This window comes from Meleagris gallopavo, chromosome 5 (genome assembly GCF_000146605.3).
Source record: "Meleagris gallopavo isolate NT-WF06-2002-E0010 breed Aviagen turkey brand Nicholas breeding stock chromosome 5, Turkey_5.1, whole genome shotgun sequence".
In the NCBI taxonomy this organism is placed as follows: domain Eukaryota; kingdom Metazoa; phylum Chordata; class Aves; order Galliformes; family Phasianidae; genus Meleagris; species Meleagris gallopavo.
This window is the reverse complement of record NC_015015.2, coordinates 55,348,606-55,369,755: the sequence shown is the minus strand read 5'-3', so window position 1 is coordinate 55,369,755 and position 21,150 is coordinate 55,348,606. Positions and strand designations below refer to the sequence as shown.

The following is a 21,150-nucleotide window of genomic DNA, read 5'->3' as shown; positions in this document are numbered from 1 at the left end:
GTCTGTGTGTCTGTCTCTCTGTCTGTAGTAACCTTAAAGCGGCCGTACTGTGGAAGTAAAAAGGGCGATACGGAGCGTTCGTCGCTGCGAGGGGAGGAAGGTTTTTCCCCTCGTCACAACGTGCGCCCAGCCCTGCGTGGCGGGGTGGAGGCAGCACGGCGTTTATCGGGGGTGTTTTATGGGGTTGGGGTGCTGAACCCCCCCGGGGGTCCGAGGGGCCAATTTCCCATGAATGAAGCTCCATCTTGGCCTTGTGCTTTGGCCCAGCTAATTCCAGCCCACTCCTTATTTTAATTAAATATATGTTGTTAAGAATAGCACGGTATGGTATCTTTTTGTGCTAAGCAGTGCCCGATGCTACTTTCAGTCTCATCAACTGACAGCCTGTATGAAAGGCTGTGCTGCGTACAGTCACGAATGGAAGAACTTAAAGAAGAGCGTCTCTCCCACTGTTGGCTTCTATGATGAGCTGATACTTCACTGTAGTTGTTCTCTACCTAAAATCCTCTTTCCCCCTTTCTTTTCAGTACCTCCATCGCCGCCTCTGCCCAACAATGCCCATATGGCATTTAGCAGGTGTAGCTGACAAGACCTATTTAACGTCTCCTGGCATATGACAAGGCAGAAATCCCTGGTAGGAGCTCAGAGTGCTGTGGAAGTAAGAGGGGATCCTCAGTTCTGTTCCCAGCGGCACAGCGAGGTTCAGGCTAGCAGTGCCGCTGCTCTCCTTCTCATAACTGTGCTGTGATTCCCGTCCACCAGCAGGCTATGCAACTTGCTTTACCACATATTTTTTCTCTTGCCTCATATGCTGATGCTGCTTTCTGTATGCTGTGATTAGAATAACTTTTGTGTGTAGCTGCAGTGGGGAAGGGTTGGGGTTTGGATGCAAATGCCAGTGCTCTGTTAGAGTTACTACATACATACCTTTTTTGTTACATATTCTTCCCCCCTCCTTATCTAACCAGTTTCAAGAAGATGCTTCCTGCTGTCAGAAATAGCAGTAGTAGGAGGGTATGAAGTATACAGCTAGTTGTTAATTTGGTTCTTTATACCCCACTGCCATAAAAACCTTACTTCGGGTAAATTAGTCTGCTAATGACTGCTTCTGAAACACCTTAAAGAGAAGGGAGAGGCTTGATCAGATCTATGTCAAACTGCTGTGTTAACCACAGAACAGCCTGCCCTTGCATCATCTGTTCTGTCTGTCTGAGATTCTGGCTCGAAATTGTCTAATCATTGCTTGAGCATCGGCACCATAAACTTGGGATTGACAGAATCCTTCCAGAACTGAAATTCTGCATGGATTTCAGAGGCTGTGGGTGTAGCTTAAATACACTTTTGGCTGAGACCCTTACCTTAAGGATGTGGCAGGAGAGGGCACTTGTTTTATTTTAAGCATCGAGCTTGGTTGCTCCTAATCCCTTCCCCTTTGCTGCCAGGACACCCATCTCTCACCACTGACTGCTGAGAACTCCAGCTCCTGAGTTCCATTCCCTGGATGAGCAGGGCAAGTGCCATTCCAGATAATATTGTAGCAGGAGGGCCCTTCCTGGAGCCAGCATGCAGTCTGGTGAGAGGCTGGGGACAGAAGAAAGCCCTCGGAAAGATCGAGTTCAGTTTCTCAGTGTATAGGAAACATCCGTGTTGTGGGCACTGCTTGTAATGCAACTGCTTTTGGGGTAAACTTGATCAGTTTAGTCTGCACCACCACCTCCTCAGGAAAGCTACTCCAGAGCCTCCTGTAGGTCTCAGAACAATTGCTGTGCTGCCAGCCTGAAGCAGTTTATGGCTGGTTTGTATAATTTGTGTTTGTTCTAGCAGTGTCATTTGGTTTAAGCAGTTGTTTTCCCTCCCTGAGGCAATTAGAAGGAGCAGTTGTATCCCCTCATAGCTGCTTGTTCTGATAGGGTAAATGAGTCAAAGTCTTTATGTTCCTTCCTGTCCTCTCATCAATATTCTTCTTGTTTCCTTCCTGATAAAAATCTTTTACCCATCAAAACCTTTTTACTAGAAAGGGAGTTTTATACATCTGTATTTAGTTCTTATGCACCCTGCTCAGTTATGTTGGCAAGTCAAGCATGATTGGACTGTTCTTAACAAAAGGAGCGGTTTGGGGGCCTGCTCCCTGTCGTAAGCTCCCAAACATTCTGGTGTTCCTCGGGTGATGATTTCAGGCTGATGACACAGGGACTAAATCTGTGCCAGGCAAATCACTTCTTGTCAATGACTGTGCACCAGCTGCAGAGATGATAGATCGGAGAGCTGCCCGATTGTGGCTCGCAGGAATCTGTCACTCCTCTTGTCATTATATGAGATGGCCAAACAGATAGAACGCAGGATGTCTTTAAATATATATGTATTTATATTGTAGAAGCTAAAAATTCTTTTCCTGTTTGCAAGTCTGAACTCCAGTTGGTTGCAGAGAGATGGCTGCTTCTGAGCGTTGAAAACTTAGCAGTTCTTGCCAGGGTGAAGCCTTCAAAGTAATGTTTTATAAAATGTGGACTTGCTGACACTTCTTGAAGGTTGCCTTTGCTCTCTGATTTGGGAATGCTGTGCCTTCTGCTGTGAGCGTTGCCTGAGAGCAATGGGATGTTTCCTCCGCAGCGCTTAATTGTATTTCCAGTTAGTTTGGAGTGGGAGCAGCGATGGTTGCATCCATACGTGCCTGTGCTGAGCCAGGCTGCTGCTGCAGCTTGCAGCCCATGCAGCCAGGATCTGCAATTCCTCTGCAAGGTTTTTCACGCAGGAGCAACTCGTGGGCCAGGTGCCTGTGCCTCAGCTTTGTCCTCCCTTGGTTGCCACACTGCTGCCTGTGTGCAGGAGCGCTGCACTTTAATTAGATTATATTAGAATGAATAAGTGAATTTGAATAAATAAGCTGACCTGAGAGTGCCTCCATAAGCTCAGGCCCTAAAAATAGGTGCCGGGCACTGGACAGGCTTGGTGCAGTGTCTGTCAGTACAACGACATTGAATGGAGATCGCCTGTGAATGCAGAAATTCTGCTGCCTTGCTGTCTTTCTGGCCAGGATGCTCCGGCGCCTCGTTGGTATGAGAAATGTCAGAACGTGCTCAAATGTGGGCGTTCTTTAATGGCAGCTTGGTGGGATGCTGGAAGGGGAAATAATGGCTGTGGAAACTGTACTAATCCGAGGTGCTAAAGAATGCAAATCTCGTGATCCTTTTTAATGCTTCCCATCTAACTGAAAAGGTGATTTTTAGTAAGGCTTTTAGATGCTGCTGAAACGGGGAAAAGAAGAAAGGTCTCTGTTATAAGTATACATACTTATAACGTAAGAGCTCTGGGAGGCTCCTTCTGGCTCTTCCTAACACAAATATGAAGAATATTGTTTCTATGTGATGCAAAGAAGTAGCTCAGGAATGTTGAGCCTTTGGTTTTGCTGTGCAGTGTCTGGGGGATGGGAGGGAAGGAGGAACAGGAAGGGTGAGATTTTGGGTTAATCACAAGCAAAAGAACTACTTTCTTGCAGTTCTCCCCCTTGTTTTCTGTAACGTGCTTTGTTTTTGTTAGTGCTTCATGTCCTACCTCGCTTATCAACGTTCACAGCTCTAAATTCCTCTTGCTGAGCAGAATTAGCTGCAGTTTGTTCCCCTTGTCTTTCAAAGGCTTATGTAGAAGAGGAGCAGCTTTCTCATTTTTCAAGTTGAACTTCATCTCAGCTTGCTCTGAAGCTGCATAATAATTCAGAGAAAGTGTCTGTAAATTAGCAGTGTTGGCAAGCTACTCATTTTCCTGCCTTAATGATCCCTATTACAAATAGCATTGTTCTCCACCAGCGGTACCAGCAAACTGCTGCTGTCACTGTCAGCTGCACAGGACTTTCACATCCCATGCAAGCAAAACAGTAAACTCTGCAAAGTGACACTTATCACAGGGTTCTCCCAGCAGTGAAGGCAAAGTGCTGCTGCAAAGTCCGAGCGTTCGCAGTGATCTTATCTCCAGGCAAGGTCCCAGTGCTGGAAGCAATGTGCAGGCTGGCACCTTCCTATGCCAGACTGCTGACCCTGCTGTCTGCTCTGCACTGTGCTGGCTGGAGCTGCTCAGGGCTGGGTGATGCTGCAGATGGCTCTGGAGCTCAGGCACGTTGCTACCTGCTGCCCTTCTGAGGAAAACAGCTCTGTGCTGTGGAATTGAGGACCTGGAACAGAGCTGCCGGTCTTCTTCAGGTTGAACGATGAGTTGAGCGTCAGGGAAAGCTTTTTTGCTGTGTCAGGGGAGGTGTTTTAGTGTTGCTCAGCAAAACGTGACTCCTCATTTTTGGCCTACACATATTAATTGAATGGCTAACCTCAGGCTGACCGGCGTCCAGCTCATGCAGTGTTTGCGAATGACCTGGGGAGAACGAAGCTTTGGGATTACGTGGGTGTTGAAGGCTTTTAAGGATGGTATATTTATGCCCATGATTCACGATGCTTCCAAATGTGATCTAGCTCCCATCCTGCAGAGGGGAAGTCCCTCGGTCCGGTGTCTGGAACCTCTCACTGAGCTGTGTCACAGCTACAGCAATATCAACCCAGCCTGGTTATTTTGGGCTCCTCATTCTCTTACATCCAGGTTCTGATCCCCACCACGAGCATTTCTTACAGTAGAAAGGCTGGCTTCATTCTGCATTGCTCCTGGTTACTTTCTCCTATGTGGACTTAAAATGGCAGGTGGGATATTGTAGGGCAGAGGCAAATTCTAGCACATCCTGCTCCTGCCATTGCATGCAAAGGTGTCTTAGGTCTGCCTGCACCCTGTGTGAAGGAAGCTGCTGAGCCTGGGAGCTGAAAGCATCTCCTCCCTGAGCTGTCTGGTGGCGGAGGCCATGCCATGCACGATTCCAGTGCTGTCTCTCCCTGAGGGGTGCTGCAAGGAGACTGCTGCTGGCAGGGGCACTGGGGAGGACTTGTAATCCATTTGCAAGTGCGTAGCTGTCGAGGCAGATGATGACTAAGCTATTGCACAAGGTTCAGCTCTTTGGGGAGAGTGCCAGGATTGGACCAAATCATGACTGACTGATAAGAGAGCCTATAATGTCAGGCAGCAGATAACTGTGTTGTTCCTGGTTTAATTTGACCACTGCCTATGACTATTTTTATTTTTATTTCCCCTCAGCCTGTTCACTGGGGAGTTCTGAGTTGAAAATCTTCATTCAGTGAGGCCAAAACTGGCGCAGCCCGGTCTGTGGGAGGAAGTGAGCAGTTCCCAAGCACTCAAGGCGAGTGCCCGGTGGCAGAAGTATTTCAGGGCTGTGACTCAGCTGCGCTCCTCACTCTGGGTCGGGTGGATTTCTTCCTGCTGGGAACCCAAACCTGCCCACTGCAGCTCTGTCTGAGCGCCCTGGCACACAGGGAGGTTGGAGGTTCCTGCCTTTCTGTGTAACAGAAGGGAAAGTAAGGCTCCTGCCTGTGATTTTACATGCAGTGGAGTCCCATTTTCGGAAGGAAGCCCTACGAGCAGGGATGTGGACCATGTTGCAGTATCACTTCTGCCCTTCTCGGTCTCATCTGAGAGCAGCAGGCACAAGGACTACAGCAGACTACGCACAGCCTTCCAAAGGGCGTTTTCAGTTCTGAGTTGAGCAGTGCTGTGGCAGAAGGGCTTTTCCTCATGGGGCTGGAAGGGAACTTCTCCTCCTTGGGTTTAATGAGGCAGAGGGCTCAGCACATCCTCCTCGCTGACCAGGAGGTGTCTGTGGTTCTCAGAGGGGGTGATGTTGGGAAGCTGCTAGCAAATGGAGCATGTGAGTGAACGTTGTATCCCAGCTCACACCTACTGACCTTTGCTTAGGTAAATACCTGTCAGGAGTGTGTGCGCCTTACGCTGAGATGAATTGATTAAAAACTGCTGCTTTTTCAACATTACCCATGCTGCCTCATTTTGCATGGCAAAGATCCACCAGAGCTTCACTTCTCCATATTCAGACTGGCCGGAGAAGAGTTCTTGGCCTAATGTTTGCTGGGAAAGTGTCCTTGCCAATGACAAGCATTGTCCAGAAGAGAGACAGAGGCAGTATCTCAAAGTCTTGGAAACTGCCAGGCTTCAGGGAGGATTTGTGGAGTGTGTTAGGATTTCTGCTTGCTAGGCACTACCTTCAGTCCTCACTTGTTACCTTCCTTTAAGGTCACTTCCATATCCACAACCCTTGCTACACTGCTGCTAGGATTGGGTTGCGTGCTAAATTTAGTAAACCTCTTTACAGCTTAGCGTGCATGTGTGCGTATGTAAAAACACATTTATTTTTGTTTAGAGTAGCTTTTAATGGGTTAGAGCCTGGTACAAAATGCACAACGGCATGAGGCTTTCCCTGCATGGGTGGGAGCTCGCAGGGTGGTTGTGGGGTGATAGGTTGGCTCTCGTCTCCTCCTTGATGCACTTAAACACGTGGATTGGTGGGAGGGTTGCTGAGGCATGATTGCAGCTTGCCTTGTGTGGGCTGCAGGCTGAGCCATGCACTGAGTGCCAGCTGATGGGTTCTGCTTCGAAAGTTGTAAAAGCCAATTAAATTCTGGGTGAGGTGTTTTCATGCCTCAGCCCCCTGGTTTCCTCTTTTTTTTTTATTTAATTTTTCTCCATTCTTCCAAAGGAAGAACTTCATGGCTGTGTGTCTGGCATGCCTATTTCTAAATTGATTTCTTAATCCCCTCTCTCCATTACAGGCTGCGGGAGCAATAGGGGTGTAACCAAAGTTGGAGGCAATTAAGTTTGCATCTGTGCTGTGAAATATTTATTAAATCCTTGCATGCCAAAGAAGGAGCAGACTGTGGGGCAGTAAAGCAAGGAGAGCGAGAACCCAGAAAAGCATGAAGGAAATGACCTAAATTACTCTGCGTTTCTTTTGCTGAGCATACTTAGGTTTTTTTTCTTTTTTCTTTTTTTTTCCATTATTTAAAGCAACCTAGCCTGTTCTTAAGCCTACATGTTCATGGAAGCTGTAGTTCACATCTGAGCATGCTGATCAGTTCAGCTGATTGCTTTGGAGTGTTGTGAGACTGTTTGTAGGGGATGTTTTTAGGGTGTTGGGGTATTGATTTGAACTCAGATCTCTGACAATGACAATGAAATGCAGCTTTGAGATCACTCTTATGAGGCTAGTCCTTACGGTGGAGGAAATCAGCAAACCTGTAGAGACACACTGTGAACTCATCTGTAGTGTGGTTCTTATTTGCTGGTAAGCCCCCAGTGCTAGGCTGCATATGGGATTACGCAGTGAACTGGTGTGTGGAACTGGGAACAGTATGCTAATGCTCAGAGCAATGCCAGCGAGCCTCAGCATTGCTCATCTATGGAATCAACACCCACAGGGGGAAGGTGGTCAAAGGGAGTTTCGCAGCATGGCTCAGCCATAATTAAAGGGCATGAAGAAGGTGTGGAGGAGCTTTTCCTCTGGTGCTGGAAGGCAGCTTACTGCTCTACTGCAGATCTTTAAGACCGTGTGCCGGAATTCTGTGCTGCTTCCTGCGTGCTTTGCTGTGCAGAAGTGATCTGAGAGCTAACAGAATGGTGTCTTGGTGCAGCTGTAGCAGTGAGGTGCCTGCAGTAGCATGGTAGGTGTTTGGGGTGGGTGATGATGTGAGCCTGCAGTGCCACCCTTGATAAACGGATTGCCTCCTCTCTTGAAGGAGGGTGGGGAGAAACCTCAGTGCTTCACTGTCTCAGTAGAGAAATCACCCCAATTCAGCAGAGGTTCCTTAAACTTTGCAGTGTGCTTTGAAATAGAGTTGAAATTTCCACCTTATAATGCAATTTATACTTTGAATTACGCTGGAGTAATTTGTATGCTGCTGATGCTGTGTATAAAGATTGCTTCTAAAGCTTTTTGTTCCCCAACCATTTTGAAGCTTTTAACTAATATTTTCTAAGAGTATCAGCAGCTTAGCTGTGCCAGTGCTATCCTGTGCTGGGTAATGCCATGCTTCAGGGTATGTGTGGAAGGAGAGCTGTGCTGGGGAGCAGCTAACCTGGCTGAGAAGTGAGTTTTGGTGATGGGATGCTGCTCATCCTTTGGTGCAGATGTCTGCTGACTCAGAAAGTCAAAGCAGCAGTGCTGTGGCAAGCCCGTCATCAGCTTCTGTGGTACAGATTCTGTCCTCAGTGTGCTTTGACCCATCCTCTGCGTTTGAAGGAGTTTATAAATGCAGCACAGGGCTTTAATCTTGCAATTGATTTTTAAATGTAATGCACAATTTGTAATAAAATCCAGCCCTCCCTTGCAGGTGTCGTTCTTAACGTAACCAGGAATTAAAACTCACTGATTGCTGCTAGCAAAGGGCTGCTGGAGGCCTCTTGTATCCGTCACAGCCCATTCCCTGCAATCCTGGGCTCTGCTTTGCCTCTGGCTGAGCTTGGAGCAGGAGGCTGCTGTGGCATTTGGGACGTGAAGGCTGCAGGCAATGCTGCTGCCACACCGAGCAGCTCATTGCCTTGATGACTGAAAGCATATTTCCAACTTGCAGTTAAAAATGGCTAACAACAGGCCACAGATGCATTTGTTCCCATGCCAGCATTGTTCTCTGGCTTCAGCCCCACCCTGCGAGGTAAGCCTGGAGGAAGCTGGCGGGCTGGGTATGGCATTGGGGTAGTTTGGAGCAGGGAGAAGCGAGGAGAGCAAGCAGTGCCAGCCCAGGTTGTAAGAATCCTACTGCAGTTTTGTGTCTTCCTCAACCAGGGCTGTGGATGTAGTACTGAAGGCAAAAATAGCTGTGCTGATGGAGTGCTTCCCCAGCTGTGTGCAGCAGTGCGAGGCTGGGGGACTCACAGGCCCTAGATTGGAAGCTCTACGTGTTGATGATGCCTCTATTTATGATGCCTCTGTCAACTTGGAGGAACTCTGATTTCTGTATCTCAAATTTGCATTCCTCCCTAAGCTGAACCTGCTCTTCTAAAGTCGTGGGGTTGAGAACTGACTGCATCCCCCTGAGTTTTAAACTCTTGGCATGTCTGAAAACTTATTACCGTTCTGTGAACTTTGGTTATTCAAGTGCTGGAAGTTTTTTCCCCACTCTTTTCAACTTGCTACGTGTGTTATGAAAAATGCTGGTTTCACCTGCCTGTTGAGCTGAAGAATTACCAAGACTTGAGCTGAAGCATTATCAAGGTTTAGCCTGGGCGTAAGGTATAGCAGTCGTGCTTCATTGCTGCCTCCTGATGCACTAATGTAGCTAGATGTACATTTACAGTAACTTTGATGCAGCAATCACACCTTGTTTCCCTTTAGAGACAACTGAAATCCCTCAGCTGCTGAGACATCAACCTGTGCCATGTCTCGAAACTTCAGGTAGTGAGAAGAAACCACATGAAAGCATCTCAGTCAGATACGATTTGCAATCGCTTAAAGGTTTTGATTTCCTGATACGAATTAACAACTCTCCTTTAACCTGTTGCCTGTTTCCAAGGTAAGGCAATCTCGTTTCCCTTTAGGAACTCGCGTGGAGCATCCCTCTGCTGTGCCTTTTCCTTTTGTCCTCTGCTGTTCAACAAAGGGATCGTTGAATTGCAGAAAGGTTAACGAAGCACTTTTTTTTTTTGTCAATGGTCCAGTCTCTTTGTATAGAAGACTGAACAGAAATAATGGGAAAATCTTGCTGGTGGAATGCCCGAGGTTGTCATTTTGCAACACCAGGATAAAGACCTGCGTAAGCTTTGGGATTCTAGCAGCCTGTAGGGTGGTGATTGCAAAGCCCATTGCAAGAACGTTCAGTGTTAGTTTCTCTGCTTCTTTTGCGTTTAACAGTGTCAGAGCTATGGGGATCTGAACTGTTACAGTACAGCAGTGGCTTCATTTAAAATGGTTTTATTACAATGAGCCTTCTGGGGCTTGGCAAGAAGGGGGAATTGTAGTCCTTAATTACAAAGTGGAGGAACAATTGCAATCGGACAGACAGGCAGCAGACCAGCAGTGTTTGTGCTGTGCCATCCCAGTGCATAAATGACCAGAGCAGGCTGTTACTGCACTGATTGGCTCTGATCCCTTTTAGGAAGGGCTTGGAAAGCTCTCATTTTGGGTTATCGCAAGGGTCCTTTGGGCTCCTGCCCTGTTGTGCTGAGCAGATCTATTCCCACGTTTGCTCCTAAGAGCATCCAGTGAGGGCACAGAGTGCAGGGAGCACAGGATGAAAATTGTATGTTCTGTGCATTTATACACGCAGAGCCTCAGGCTGCTAGGAAGGAGATGGAAGAAAACACGTAACTCCTTGCCTAGACTCAGTCTCTTTTTTTTTTTCTTTTTTTCTTTTTTCCCCCCTCCTTTGAGCTGCTGAGGCTACGTGGTGGCTGGCATACGTATGGAAGTGCATTCCCCTGTTGGGAATGTTAAAAATAAGCACTACAATTTTCCCTTTCCACATACCAAAATATATTAATGCGCTGTTGCTTTGATTAGTCATTTCCTTTTCCTTTGTTCTTCTTGCAGCAGGGTAGGGGACTGCAGGCACATGCTTCAGTTCAGAAATTGAATGCTAAAACGATTCTCCTGGGCTCATACCTGCCTTGGCAGAGGATGACTTCTGCTGTCATCCACTAAATACGCGTTTATGTCTTGGTGAAGTTGCTTTTATGGTATTCGTACTAAAAATATCTTTGCCTGATTAATTTTCTTTATAGGGGAAAGAAATTCTAATAGGAACGAAGGTAATGCTCTTACTATGAGCGTAATAAAGCCTTGCAAGAAAACGTTGGTGACGTATTATAGGAAAACTTCCATGTTCTCTCATTTATGCTGAGGCTCCGTCTGCCTTTTACCCCATTACCTCTGCTCCCCAGTTCCATGCAAGACCTTGATTGTGGTGGAGCTTTGCAGGGCAATAGTGTGACATTGCTGGGGTGTGCACAGCCTGGCTGTGGGACTGCTTGGTTGGGCGGGGAGGGCCGAAGGTTAATTGGTTCTGCTGGAGGGAGTGCAGTGCTCAGCAGCCCTGCAGGGTCCGAGCCTCTCTGTGGCTCCATCGGCACCGCTGCCTGTGGGTCCTATGGGGTGAGTGGTAGGTTGGGAACAGCACTTCTTGTGTGTTAGAGGAAATGCCTGTGAGTGTGCTGACATGTCTGACTGCGGCAGCTGAGTTAGGTTGTAATTAGGGGAGTCGAGCAATAAATGAGAACTGTTCTCTTTGTGCTTGGGTTGGGGCAATCCCAGGTATGTATATCCCAGGAGAGTTCCTTGGGTTCTTGAGGAACTTGAGTTGTGCTGGTCCCCCAGCATGGGAGGGATGTGGAGCTGTTGGAGCAGGTCCAGCAAAGAGCATGAAGATGCTCGGATGGCTGGAGCACCTCTCCTGCAAAGACAGGCTGAGGGAGCTGGGGTATTCAGCCTGGAGGAGAGAAGGCACTGGGGAGACTTCATTGCAGCCTTCCAGTACCTAAGGGCAGCTTATATACAGGAGAGTGACCTTCAATATGGTCTGATAGTGCTAGGTCAAGGTATTGTGACTTTTTAATTTAAGAGGGGAGATTGAAGGTAGGTGTGAAGAGGAAACTCTTTAACCAGAGGACAGTGAGGCCCTGGCACTGCTGTGGGTGCCCCATCCCTGGAGGTGCCTGAGGCTGTGGGGCTGTGCAGGGCCCTTGAGGTGATCTCTGCTTCTGCAGGGATCTGTGGGCAGATAACACACCTGGGGCTTCTCCTTCACTAGTTGCACTCTCCTATATAGAAACTTGGTTTTTTTTTTCCACTTTTCTAAGTGAGCCTCCCAGTTCTTGGATTCCATTCATATTTTCACAGCATTCTGCAGAGACATTTTAAAAGGAAAAAAGAAAAAAGCTGAGCTGAAGACCTTTTCCACTTTTGTTTCTGTCTCCTTATTTTATATTGATTTTTCTAAATATAAGCAAGGTATATAACACAAGAATGTATATTTAGGTAAATTTACTGTATGCACTGGAAAAGGGAAGAGCTTTCTCTCGAGTTGTTTTTCTCTGCAGGTTGCTGTGAGAGCACAAGTGGAATTTGGGTACTGTGGAGCTGCTGCTTGTACCTGCCCCCGTCCCCCTGTGCTTGCAGAGGTTGAATTGGACGTGGAAGTAATATGAATGTAGCAGCCTCAAATTGCTCAAGAGAGGATCTTAGGGTTTGTGTTTGTTTTTTTTTAGCTTGGAATTTGAGCCTTAGTTGTGACCAGAGTGAGCAGCATCATGGCTATAAGTGCTGCAGAGCTTGTTTGATCCAAGTAGAGCTCCCAAAGCCCAGCCAGGTAGGTGTGGGTGGCTCAGATGCCAGTATGGCTTAGTGCTGTGTCAGAAGAGGATTAAAGTGCATGGGTGTTAGATTGCCTGATAGCCTCCCAGCTGAGAGCTGCTTGGTTTAGGCAGCAGCGAGCTGGGCATGATGATGTTTGCATTGTGTCAGCAGATGGAGGAGGGGATGAGGAGGATGCAATGAGAGAACAGCCAGGTTCACCAGCCTGCATCTGCAGGGCTGTGAGCAGTGGAGGTGAGTGAGGTGTTGGGTGTTTATACAACAGAGTGGGCAGATGTCAGAAGGCCTTTGTTGAGGTGCATAATGGCTTAAAATCTGTGTAAATGGCTTTTGTGTGTAGTAAACCCGAGCTGTTCTGGACTGTTGCATCAGCTTGGCTTGTTCAAACCTCTGCTAACTTCTCCAACAGCTGATCAAAATAGCAGAACGGGCAAGGCTTGCTTCTCCTTCTCATCCAGGTGCAGGGCACACAGATTTCAGGTGCTGACCCAAGAATCCTGCCTTAAATCTGTGCCTGGCTCATCTTGCTAGAGGCCCCATGATGCTGAGGAACTGCTCTTCGGGCTGGTAAAGTAAGCTTGGCTTTAGCCATTAATCTGGTAGCTCAGTCTCTTATTTTTAGTAGGTAATCCAGCTCTGATGTGGCTGAGAAGGAGAAGGTAATATGGCATGAGAGAGAATGTAAACCCAGGTTTGTGTTGCTTGTAGAGCCAAAGCTAAGGTTTAACTCGATGTTGGATTTATTGTGCTGGAACAGGCTGCCCAGAAAGCTGTGGGTGCATCTTTGGAGGTGCTCAAGACTGGAGCCCTGGGCAGCCTGAGTTGGTGGGGGGCAACCAGCCCATGGCACAAAGTGAGGCTGGGGGGTTGTAAGGTCCTTTCCTACCTAAGCCATTCTATGCAGCTGAGGGGTGCAGCTGGCTCGGTGTGCTTGCTGGCAGGTCAGTGGCAGCAGGGCTGCTCCTCTTATCATTGCTGTTAGTGTCACTGGCTGTGTAGTTGTTAAACTGCACAATCTGAGGCAATGCAAGTGACAGCAAACGAGATACAGCTGGGGATATTTTGGCTCTTTGGAGCTTCTGTGGTTGTGACCTTGGCTGTATTGCTGCCCAGCTTGGGATGCTGGCAAAACCTCAAACTGACATTAATGTTGTGTGTTTGGAGATGGAATTTCAAGGGAGAACGTGTAGCCTGGTGGAGCTGAGAATGTGTTCCTTCGGTCCTGATGGCACCTCTATCAGCTGCTGGTTTTTATCCCAAATCATATCTTTGTAAAAGTTGCAAGAAAACTTCTCAAGATTTTTTCAGCCCTAGGTGATAATGGTGTCTATGTACTGGTGCCAGCAACCCCAGAAAGCTTCACCAAAGGGGTCTGGGTGGGCTTGGGGTGCTGTGACAGGAAGATTGCCAGCCCCTTAGGCTGCTCTGTGCCAGCCCCACAGAGTGTTTCTGTCTCTGTGTTAACATGAAGTTGCTCGCTCTGCTTTTGCTGAAGTTAGTTCTGAGCTGGGATGCATCTCATCAGCTGCAGGGCTGCCACTGCATTTTCTTTTTTTTTCCAAGGTGTCGATTATGAAGCTATATTTAAAAAGGGTGGGAAGAAAATAAAAAGGCTTTGATTGAAGCAAAGTTACTCTTTTCTTCTGGAATTTAATAAATCGTGTGTTTCTGTTAACTAACATCGAGCAGCTGAGAGCAGGCAGAGCCCAACAGATGGTACAAACAGCAGCATGTTTGGAATGGAAAATATTTACCTAGAGGGTATTTGAAGCACTGAGATCGTGCTCTGCAAATGGCTTAATTGTATCAGTGTAATCAAGCGAAGAAGGGAAAGATTTATTGACAAGTCGTCTCCTCTTGCTGCTAACAGTTGGGAGGGGGTTTTGAGCACTGTTGAGCTACACTTCAATAGATCTCCTTCCCAGGTAGGAGTTACTTTAATACTCGAATGGCTTGGTGTGTAAATACTGGTGACTAAAGCTCTCCTCTGGCTGTATAAGTCAAGCTGTCAGGGCTGTATTTAAATGAAACCCTCTGAATTTGTTCTGCTGTTTGTTGTGCTTTGCGCCAGCTCTGGGTTTTTGAAAGGGCTTCTGCCAGCAGACTGTCAAGTGTAGCTCTTGGATGCAGGGTTTAATATGAAAAAAGTGGCTTGGACTTTGTCATCTGGATCAAAGCTGCAGGTCAGTTTAGATCTCTGAGTTTTCTGGGTTATGGCTTATTTATTTTTCGTTTTTGCACGCCTTTCAGCTGTGCAGCTTAACGGGCAACCTGAAAGAAGGTGGTGTGAGCTTACTGGGAGCTGTGCCTTTCACATAGGTGGCAGGTGAGATATATATGTAACATCTTAGTCTTCTGCCTTTAAAATGGCGTTCAGGTTTGGTCTTTTCCTCACTCTATTCCTGTGCTCCATTGCTCAGTCTGCTCCTCTGCAGAGCAGAGTGGTTTTGGGAGCGTGTAACCCTGGAATAGGAAGGTGGAGGACATGGTATTGCAAGGGCTCATTATCTGCTGAAATTAGTCAGGTGTTAACGAGCTTGGAGCAAGTTTGATGGACTGAAATCCCTGCCTGCTGTGATGGCCTGGCTTTCACTGCTGCCTGCTGTAGCTTCACGTTGCAGGAGCTCTACTGGTTTCAGTGTCGTGTCTGGGTGCACAGAGAACAGGTTGATTTTTCTGTGATGTTATATAGGACTGCTGTAAATAAATAATAACACCCACCCCTGCCAGAAGAAACCCTTATGTTCTAACTCTGCAATTCAGTAGCAATGCTGACGTGAAATGAATCATCTCTGGGGTTTCAGGCAGCACTTCTCTCGTGGTCTTGAGCCCTGGGGTAGACGATGCTCAGACTTTACCTGAGCTGTTTGCCCCTGCTGGGTGGATGAGGAGCTGAACCTTGTTGCATTTTGTTCCCTGTGTCAAATCAGGCTGAAGTTCCTTCTTCCAGTGCCCATGTTACTTGCAGAACTCTGTGGGAGGATGAGTTTGGGAATGAAGCTGTTTTTGGGATGATCCTCTTTGCAGCTGGCTAATATGAAGTGTGGGGGATTAAAGGGAAAAAGTGTTAGAGCGTTATCTCTGAGGAATTTATACAATGCAGCTGCTCCTCAGACTTCTTGCTGTGTTCCTGGTGACTGTTGAATGTGAGGAGTTTTACTGTGTCCTCTTGCCAGGCAGATGACTGACTTGAGTGTTGTGTGCTGGGTGATGAGCATAGGAAAGCTACTTACTGTGGTGGGGCTGGGTACCCTCTGTGCATCACGTCTTAGATCTCTGCTGCAGGTCTCACAGAGCTGCTGCTGAGAAAATGCCTGGGGAGAAACCCCAGTTAAAGGAACTGCTGCCTTAGCTAAGATGTGTGTGTATCTTAAATAGCTTAGTATTCAAGCTGGGACGGGAGGTTTAGGTTAGACATTAGGAGGGAGTTTTTCACCCAGAGGGTGGTGAGGCACTGGAACAGGTTGCCCAAGGAGGCTGTGGATGCCCCATCCCTGGAGGCAATCAGGGCCAGACTGGATGTGGCTCTGGGCAGCCTGGGCTGCTGGTTGGTGACCTGCACGCAGCAGGGAGTTGGAACTGGATGAGCAAAGTGCTCCTTTGCAACCCAGGCCATTCCGTGATTCTGTGAGATGATTCTATGTTTTTTCCCCCATGTTTAATGTTATCTTTTTAGAAGCACAAATCTCTGGAGATGACATGCATCTCGAGACCCAAGCGTTGGTAGGAGCAGTGCTCGTAACGTGCTGGGGCTAAGCTACGGGTGACTCATTAGCCAGATGGAGCTATAATTTATTTCTGTCTTCCCAAGTAAGTTAATCCCCTGGACCTAAACTGAATGAATATCCCCGTGAAATGCGGTGTTGGTGCCGAGTGAAACCTGAGAGTTAAATGCAGAAAGCAGAGGGTGTGTTATGAAACCCATGCCAGTGTTAACTAGCAGAGGAAGTCAGGTGCAAGCAAACACTGTGCTGGAGCTCAGGAGTAGTTTCTGCAGTGTGGGCTCTGTTCAGGGGAACGGAAGTGCAATTTTTTGTGAAATGCTGGTTGGGAACAGTAATGGAGTCTGTGTGCAGGCTGGGACAGATGCTGTTTGTTCTCCTGTCCCAGAATGAGTGCTGCGTGGGCACGGGCTGACCTGCTCCATCGTTTGTGCCCTATGCTCTTCCAGGTTTGGTTTTAAACACAGATGGATGTTTAACTGAATAACCTTAAGATTGAAAGCAACTCGAGGTTTCTGTGCCACTTCTCACCTCCATTGAGGGTGTGTGTGGCACCTGTGTCTTGACATCTTTGGATGTGTGGAGGTTTTTAGGTTGTGCAGCTTTCACTTTTTTCAGGTTTAACTTCTGTCCTGCTTCTCTTATTACTGCATTGGATTTTTTTCCCCTACTGATTGCTTCTGCTTCTTCCTAGGTGGCTTGTTGAGAAATATGGAAGTGTAAGTGGGAATGGAGATGTTGATTTAGTGATTGGAGTTTGTTGGAGGACAGCTGGCAGCTTTGCAAGGCAAACCCCTGCCCATTCATCCAGTAGTGAGGGTGTCACCTTGCAAAGACCTCTTGGCGAGGAGCAGGTGGTAAAGGACGTGGCTTTGGCAGCCTGCCTATGAGCCAGTATTGGTGTGCTCCAGGAGGTGATGCTTAAGAGGTTGGGTTGGAAAGGACCTTAAAGCCCACCTAGTCCCACCCCCTGCCACGAGCTGGATACCTCCCATTGGATCAGGCTGCCCAGGGTCCCATCCCCCTGGCTTTGGGCACCTCCAGGGATAGTGTGCAATTGCCTTGCTTACTCCAGGCTGGGAAGAGGAATTGGGTGTTTGTTCCAGGAGATCACATCTTTAGCTTGTACTTGGTGCTCACTTTGGGCTCAGAAAAAATACAGAAGAGGTTTTAGTGTGACTGTGTTTAACTAATTAGGAAGATCTGGAGCTTTCCCAGCTGCATGCACACCTCTTTGGCAAATAAAACATCACTTTTCTGGGAACAAATGTGCTATACTTACAATTTCCAAAGCATTTTTGGTGACTGGATAAAGCACATAGAGACCATCAGACTTGCCTTCGTTTCCTTAATAGCATGCTGTGGCATCTTTTGGGGTTGGTGCAGCTGGGGATCTGAGTTAGCCAAGTGTCTGGGTTTTAGCATGCCAGTGTGTTGCAGCTGAGCCTGTATTAAACTTTTGGCTTCTCTGGTCTCAAAATGACGACCATCACCTACTTACCCTTTTTTCCTCAGAGGTGGCGAGGCCCTGGTACTGCTGCCCCGTGATCTGTGGTTGCCCATCCCTGGAGGTGCCCAAGGCTGTGGATGGGGCCTTGAGCAGTCTGAGCTGGTGAGAGGTGTCCCTGCCCATGGCAGGGTTTGGAACTGCATGAGCTGCAAGGTCCCTTCCCTCCTAATCCATCCCATGGTTCTCTCATCCTTGGTCCTGCCATGATGATCACCATGGCCAGCTATGTGCTCGTGTATTGATGAGACAGAGATGGCATGTTCTGGGCTCTTTGTGGTTAGGTACTGTAATTGTGGCAGTAATGTACGGTAATGATCAACCTAATTATATTTGTGAAAAACCCGCTTAATCACATATTTACTTTAGGGATTAGTTTCTCCCATACACATTCAATATTGACTTTGGTGGAGGCAGATTTTTCAAGATCTGTTTCCTTCATGTGATAACTATCGTTGTAGCACTTAATGCAGAAAGCTTCTTCTATCAAATGCAGCTAACCATTTTGAAAGCTCCCTCTTAGTTTCATGCATCTGATCTTTTTCTCCCACTCATGCAGACCTTGTGAAACTCTATCCTGGCTGTAGTTCCAGATGCAAAACTTTTCATCAAGCTTGCATGCTCAGGAAGCAAAATACACAAACTGGGAGGAGACTTAGTGTTAAGACAACTGGTGAACAATTAGAGTATTGAAGTGTTAGCTGTTTATTTTGATAACTTAATAGCCAAATTAGAGTTCCCTCTCCTTGCTTTCTGTGCTGTTCAATGCACTGTACAAATATATTATCACAGCAACTCTGTCCAAAAACAATTGCAGTCACTAGAGAGCAGGGCTCAGTGTGGCCCATCTGCTCCCTGTGAGGAGCTGTAGGCCGCCATGAGGCCTCCCCTCAACCTTTGCTCTGGGGCAGCAAACCTGGGAACCCCCTCATACTTCTTTCCCTCCAGACCCTTCCCTATCTTTATAGCTCTAAAAGGGGCTTTTGCTGGGGAACTTTGCATGTATTGGCAGTGTTAGGGAATGCTGCAGTTGTGTGACAGGTTGGTTGTGGGACACACAACTTGGGTTAGATTCCTTCAGACCCCAGTAGGTTTTCCAGTTTGAGCTGAAGAGTTGTCTTAGAATCATAGAATGGCCTGGGTTGCAAAGGAGCACAATGCTCATCCAGTTCCAACCCCCTGCTATGTGCAGGTCGCCAACCAGCAGCCCAGGCTGCCCAGAGCCACATCCAGCCTGGCCTTGAATGCCTGCAGGGATGGGGCATCCACAGCCTCCTTGGGCAACCTGTTCCAGTGCCTCACCACCCTCTGGGTGGAAAAAGTATTGGAAGGCCTCTGCGAAGTCTCCCTAGTGCATTCTCTTCTCCAAGCTAAATAGTCTTCTGTGTCTGCTCCTACCATGGAGGTTGTATGCTGTTACATGTGCAAAATAAGTAACAGGTCTTCCTGCTTTCCTATGAACATGTGGAATTTTTGTGGGCTTAAAGCTGGCTTTTAGACTTTGAAAAGCAGTTATGGGGGGAAAAAAGAAACCTGATCATGTTTGACTACAGATTACACCTGTCTCCCTTCTCCTCATTCCACTGCTGAAACTTTTGTAAATCTGAGAGCAAAAATTGGAACTTAGCTCCCACTTGCTGTGACAACCTTAATTCAGGATGCTTGACTTAGGTGAAGAAAAATTTATTTAAAAAGAATCGGTGTTGCTCAGCATCTGTGGGTCCTTGTTTCACAGTCTCTGAAACTGATCTCCTGTGTTTCTGATATCAAAAGTTTTAACTTAATAAAATGCATTTGGGAAGGGAGGTAAGGAAGATGGGTAAATGTGAGGAAAGAGAGCTACTTTCCTTTGAGATCACAGCCTTACGACCTGCAGTGCCTTCCTATACAGGCTAACAGCTTTAAAGGAAGTGCTAAATGATTACAGAAGTTATTCATCATTGATATAGTTTAACAACGTCGTTAAAAGCTGCTTTTAAGATTTTTCTGAAATGGTATCAAAGTGTCTTTTGTTGTTGTAATTGGCGAGGGGAAAAAAGTCTTGAGGAATACACTGTCAGAAACTAATTCTTGTTTCATTTTGCCTTGCAGATTTTTTTTTTTTTAAATATTGCTAAGAAAAAGCACAATGGAGTTTTACGAGTCTACCTACTTCATCATCCTCATTCCTTCTGTGGTTATTACAGTCATCTTTCTCTTCTTCTGGCTGTTCATGAAAGAAACATTATATGATGAAGTCCTTGCGAAGCAGAAAAGGGACCTTAAGTTTCCACCTACCAAGAGTGATAAAAAGAAAACAGAGAAGAAGAAGAACAAGAAGAAAGAAGCTCAGAATGGGAACATCCACGAATCTGACTCTGAAAGCACACCTCGGGACTTCAAGCTCTCTGATGCCCTGGGTACAGATGAAGAGCACGTTGGTCCTGTTCCCCTGAGTGCGACTGAGGCATCTGCTGGCATCAGAGAACGGAAGAAGAAGGAGAAGAAGCAGAAGGCAGCTCAAGATGATCATGTAACTAAGGAGTCGGAAGGATCCAAGTCTTCAGGCAAGAAAGTAGAACCAGTCCCTGTAACAAAACAGCCCACTCCACCATCCGAATCAGCAGCATCTAAGAAGAAGCCTGGGCAGAAGAAGCAGAAAAATGGCATGTGTACCTTACGTTGCATACGCTTCTTGCACAGAATGCCACAACTGTGCTCTGCTTCTTGCAAGGCCACAGAGTGTCTCTCTCAGAACTGTTCTGCCTGATCTCTGTGGGGCAGAGCTCACTTCTAACTTTTTCCTTTTTATGAGCTATTGCTTTTTTCCCCTGTTTTTCATCTGGCAGCAATGCTCTGGGTTTCCTTCTCCCATCCTTGCTTTCTTCTACTACAGGCTGTTGAGGGAAACAGAGTAGCATGTATTTCTCCTTTCCTCTGTGGCTTGACTACTTTGCTCTCAAGCTGTTGAAATTCTGATTAACTCAAAAGTCATTAAGTGTTTGCTCTCTGCATTCTGATGTCAAGCTATGGGAAAAAAGTGGAGTCCTAAGAGCGTTTGCTCTGATAAGTAAGGACCTCTAGGGCAACCCCATACTAGAGTGTGCAAAATAAATCACTGTTTAAGTGCAGGCTTAATGTACAAAAAGATGTTCGGTGGTTGATTTGTGGAAAGAAGCACTTAAAATCATAGAATCATAGGATGACCTGGCTTGAAAAGGACCACAGTGATCATCTAGTTTCAACCCCCCTGCCGTGGGCAGGTTGCCAGCCGTCAGACTAGGCTGCCCAGTGCCACATCCAGCTTGGGATGCAGGCAGCTTCCCACTCCTTACACTCTTGTAACCAAATGGAATGGATGTTAAACTCCCCCCTCCCCCCCCCCCCAGATTAGCCATTGCAATTGAACAATGGAAGCATCCAATTTAGAACAGTCTGAGCTGTTTGTGACCATTTTGATCGTATGCTCAGCAGAAGTCAACATGTCTCTGTGTAATGTCCATAAACAGAAGATTAGAAAAATGAGAGCATTCAGAAATAAGTGAGAAACAAAGTATTTTCAGACAACTAGTAATATGACAGGCTTGCTACAGGGAGTGAAGAAAAAAGTGACATTGCTGCTTGATGTGGTGACTTATTTTTTCTTTTTTTCTGAACAAGACCCACCAACTATCAGCAAAAAAAAAAAAAGTATTAAATCTTATTTTTGGGTGCTTTCCAAAAATATGTGGCGTGGTTAAAAT

General features: G+C 46.9%; 1 protein-coding gene across 6 annotated transcripts in view; it reads left to right on the top strand.

The window, feature by feature from the left end:
• Positions 1-10,963: 10,963 nt before the first annotated feature.
• KTN1 (kinectin 1) overlaps positions 10,964-21,150 on the top strand; it is a 58,819-nt gene continuing 48,632 nt past the window's right edge. For 4 of the 6 annotated variants that reach the window (XM_010712109.3, XM_010712107.3, XM_010712106.3 and 1 more), the window contains exons 1-2: positions 10,965-10,981; positions 19,520-20,073. In XM_010712109.3, the coding sequence (XP_010710411.1) occupies positions 19,557-20,073 (517 nt within the window). In that variant the 5' untranslated portion in view covers positions 10,965-10,981; positions 19,520-19,556. Of the gene's footprint in view, positions 10,982-19,519; positions 20,074-21,150 lie in introns of those variants that run through there. The other 2 variants (XM_010712105.3, XM_010712110.2) reach the window with 2 other exon arrangements.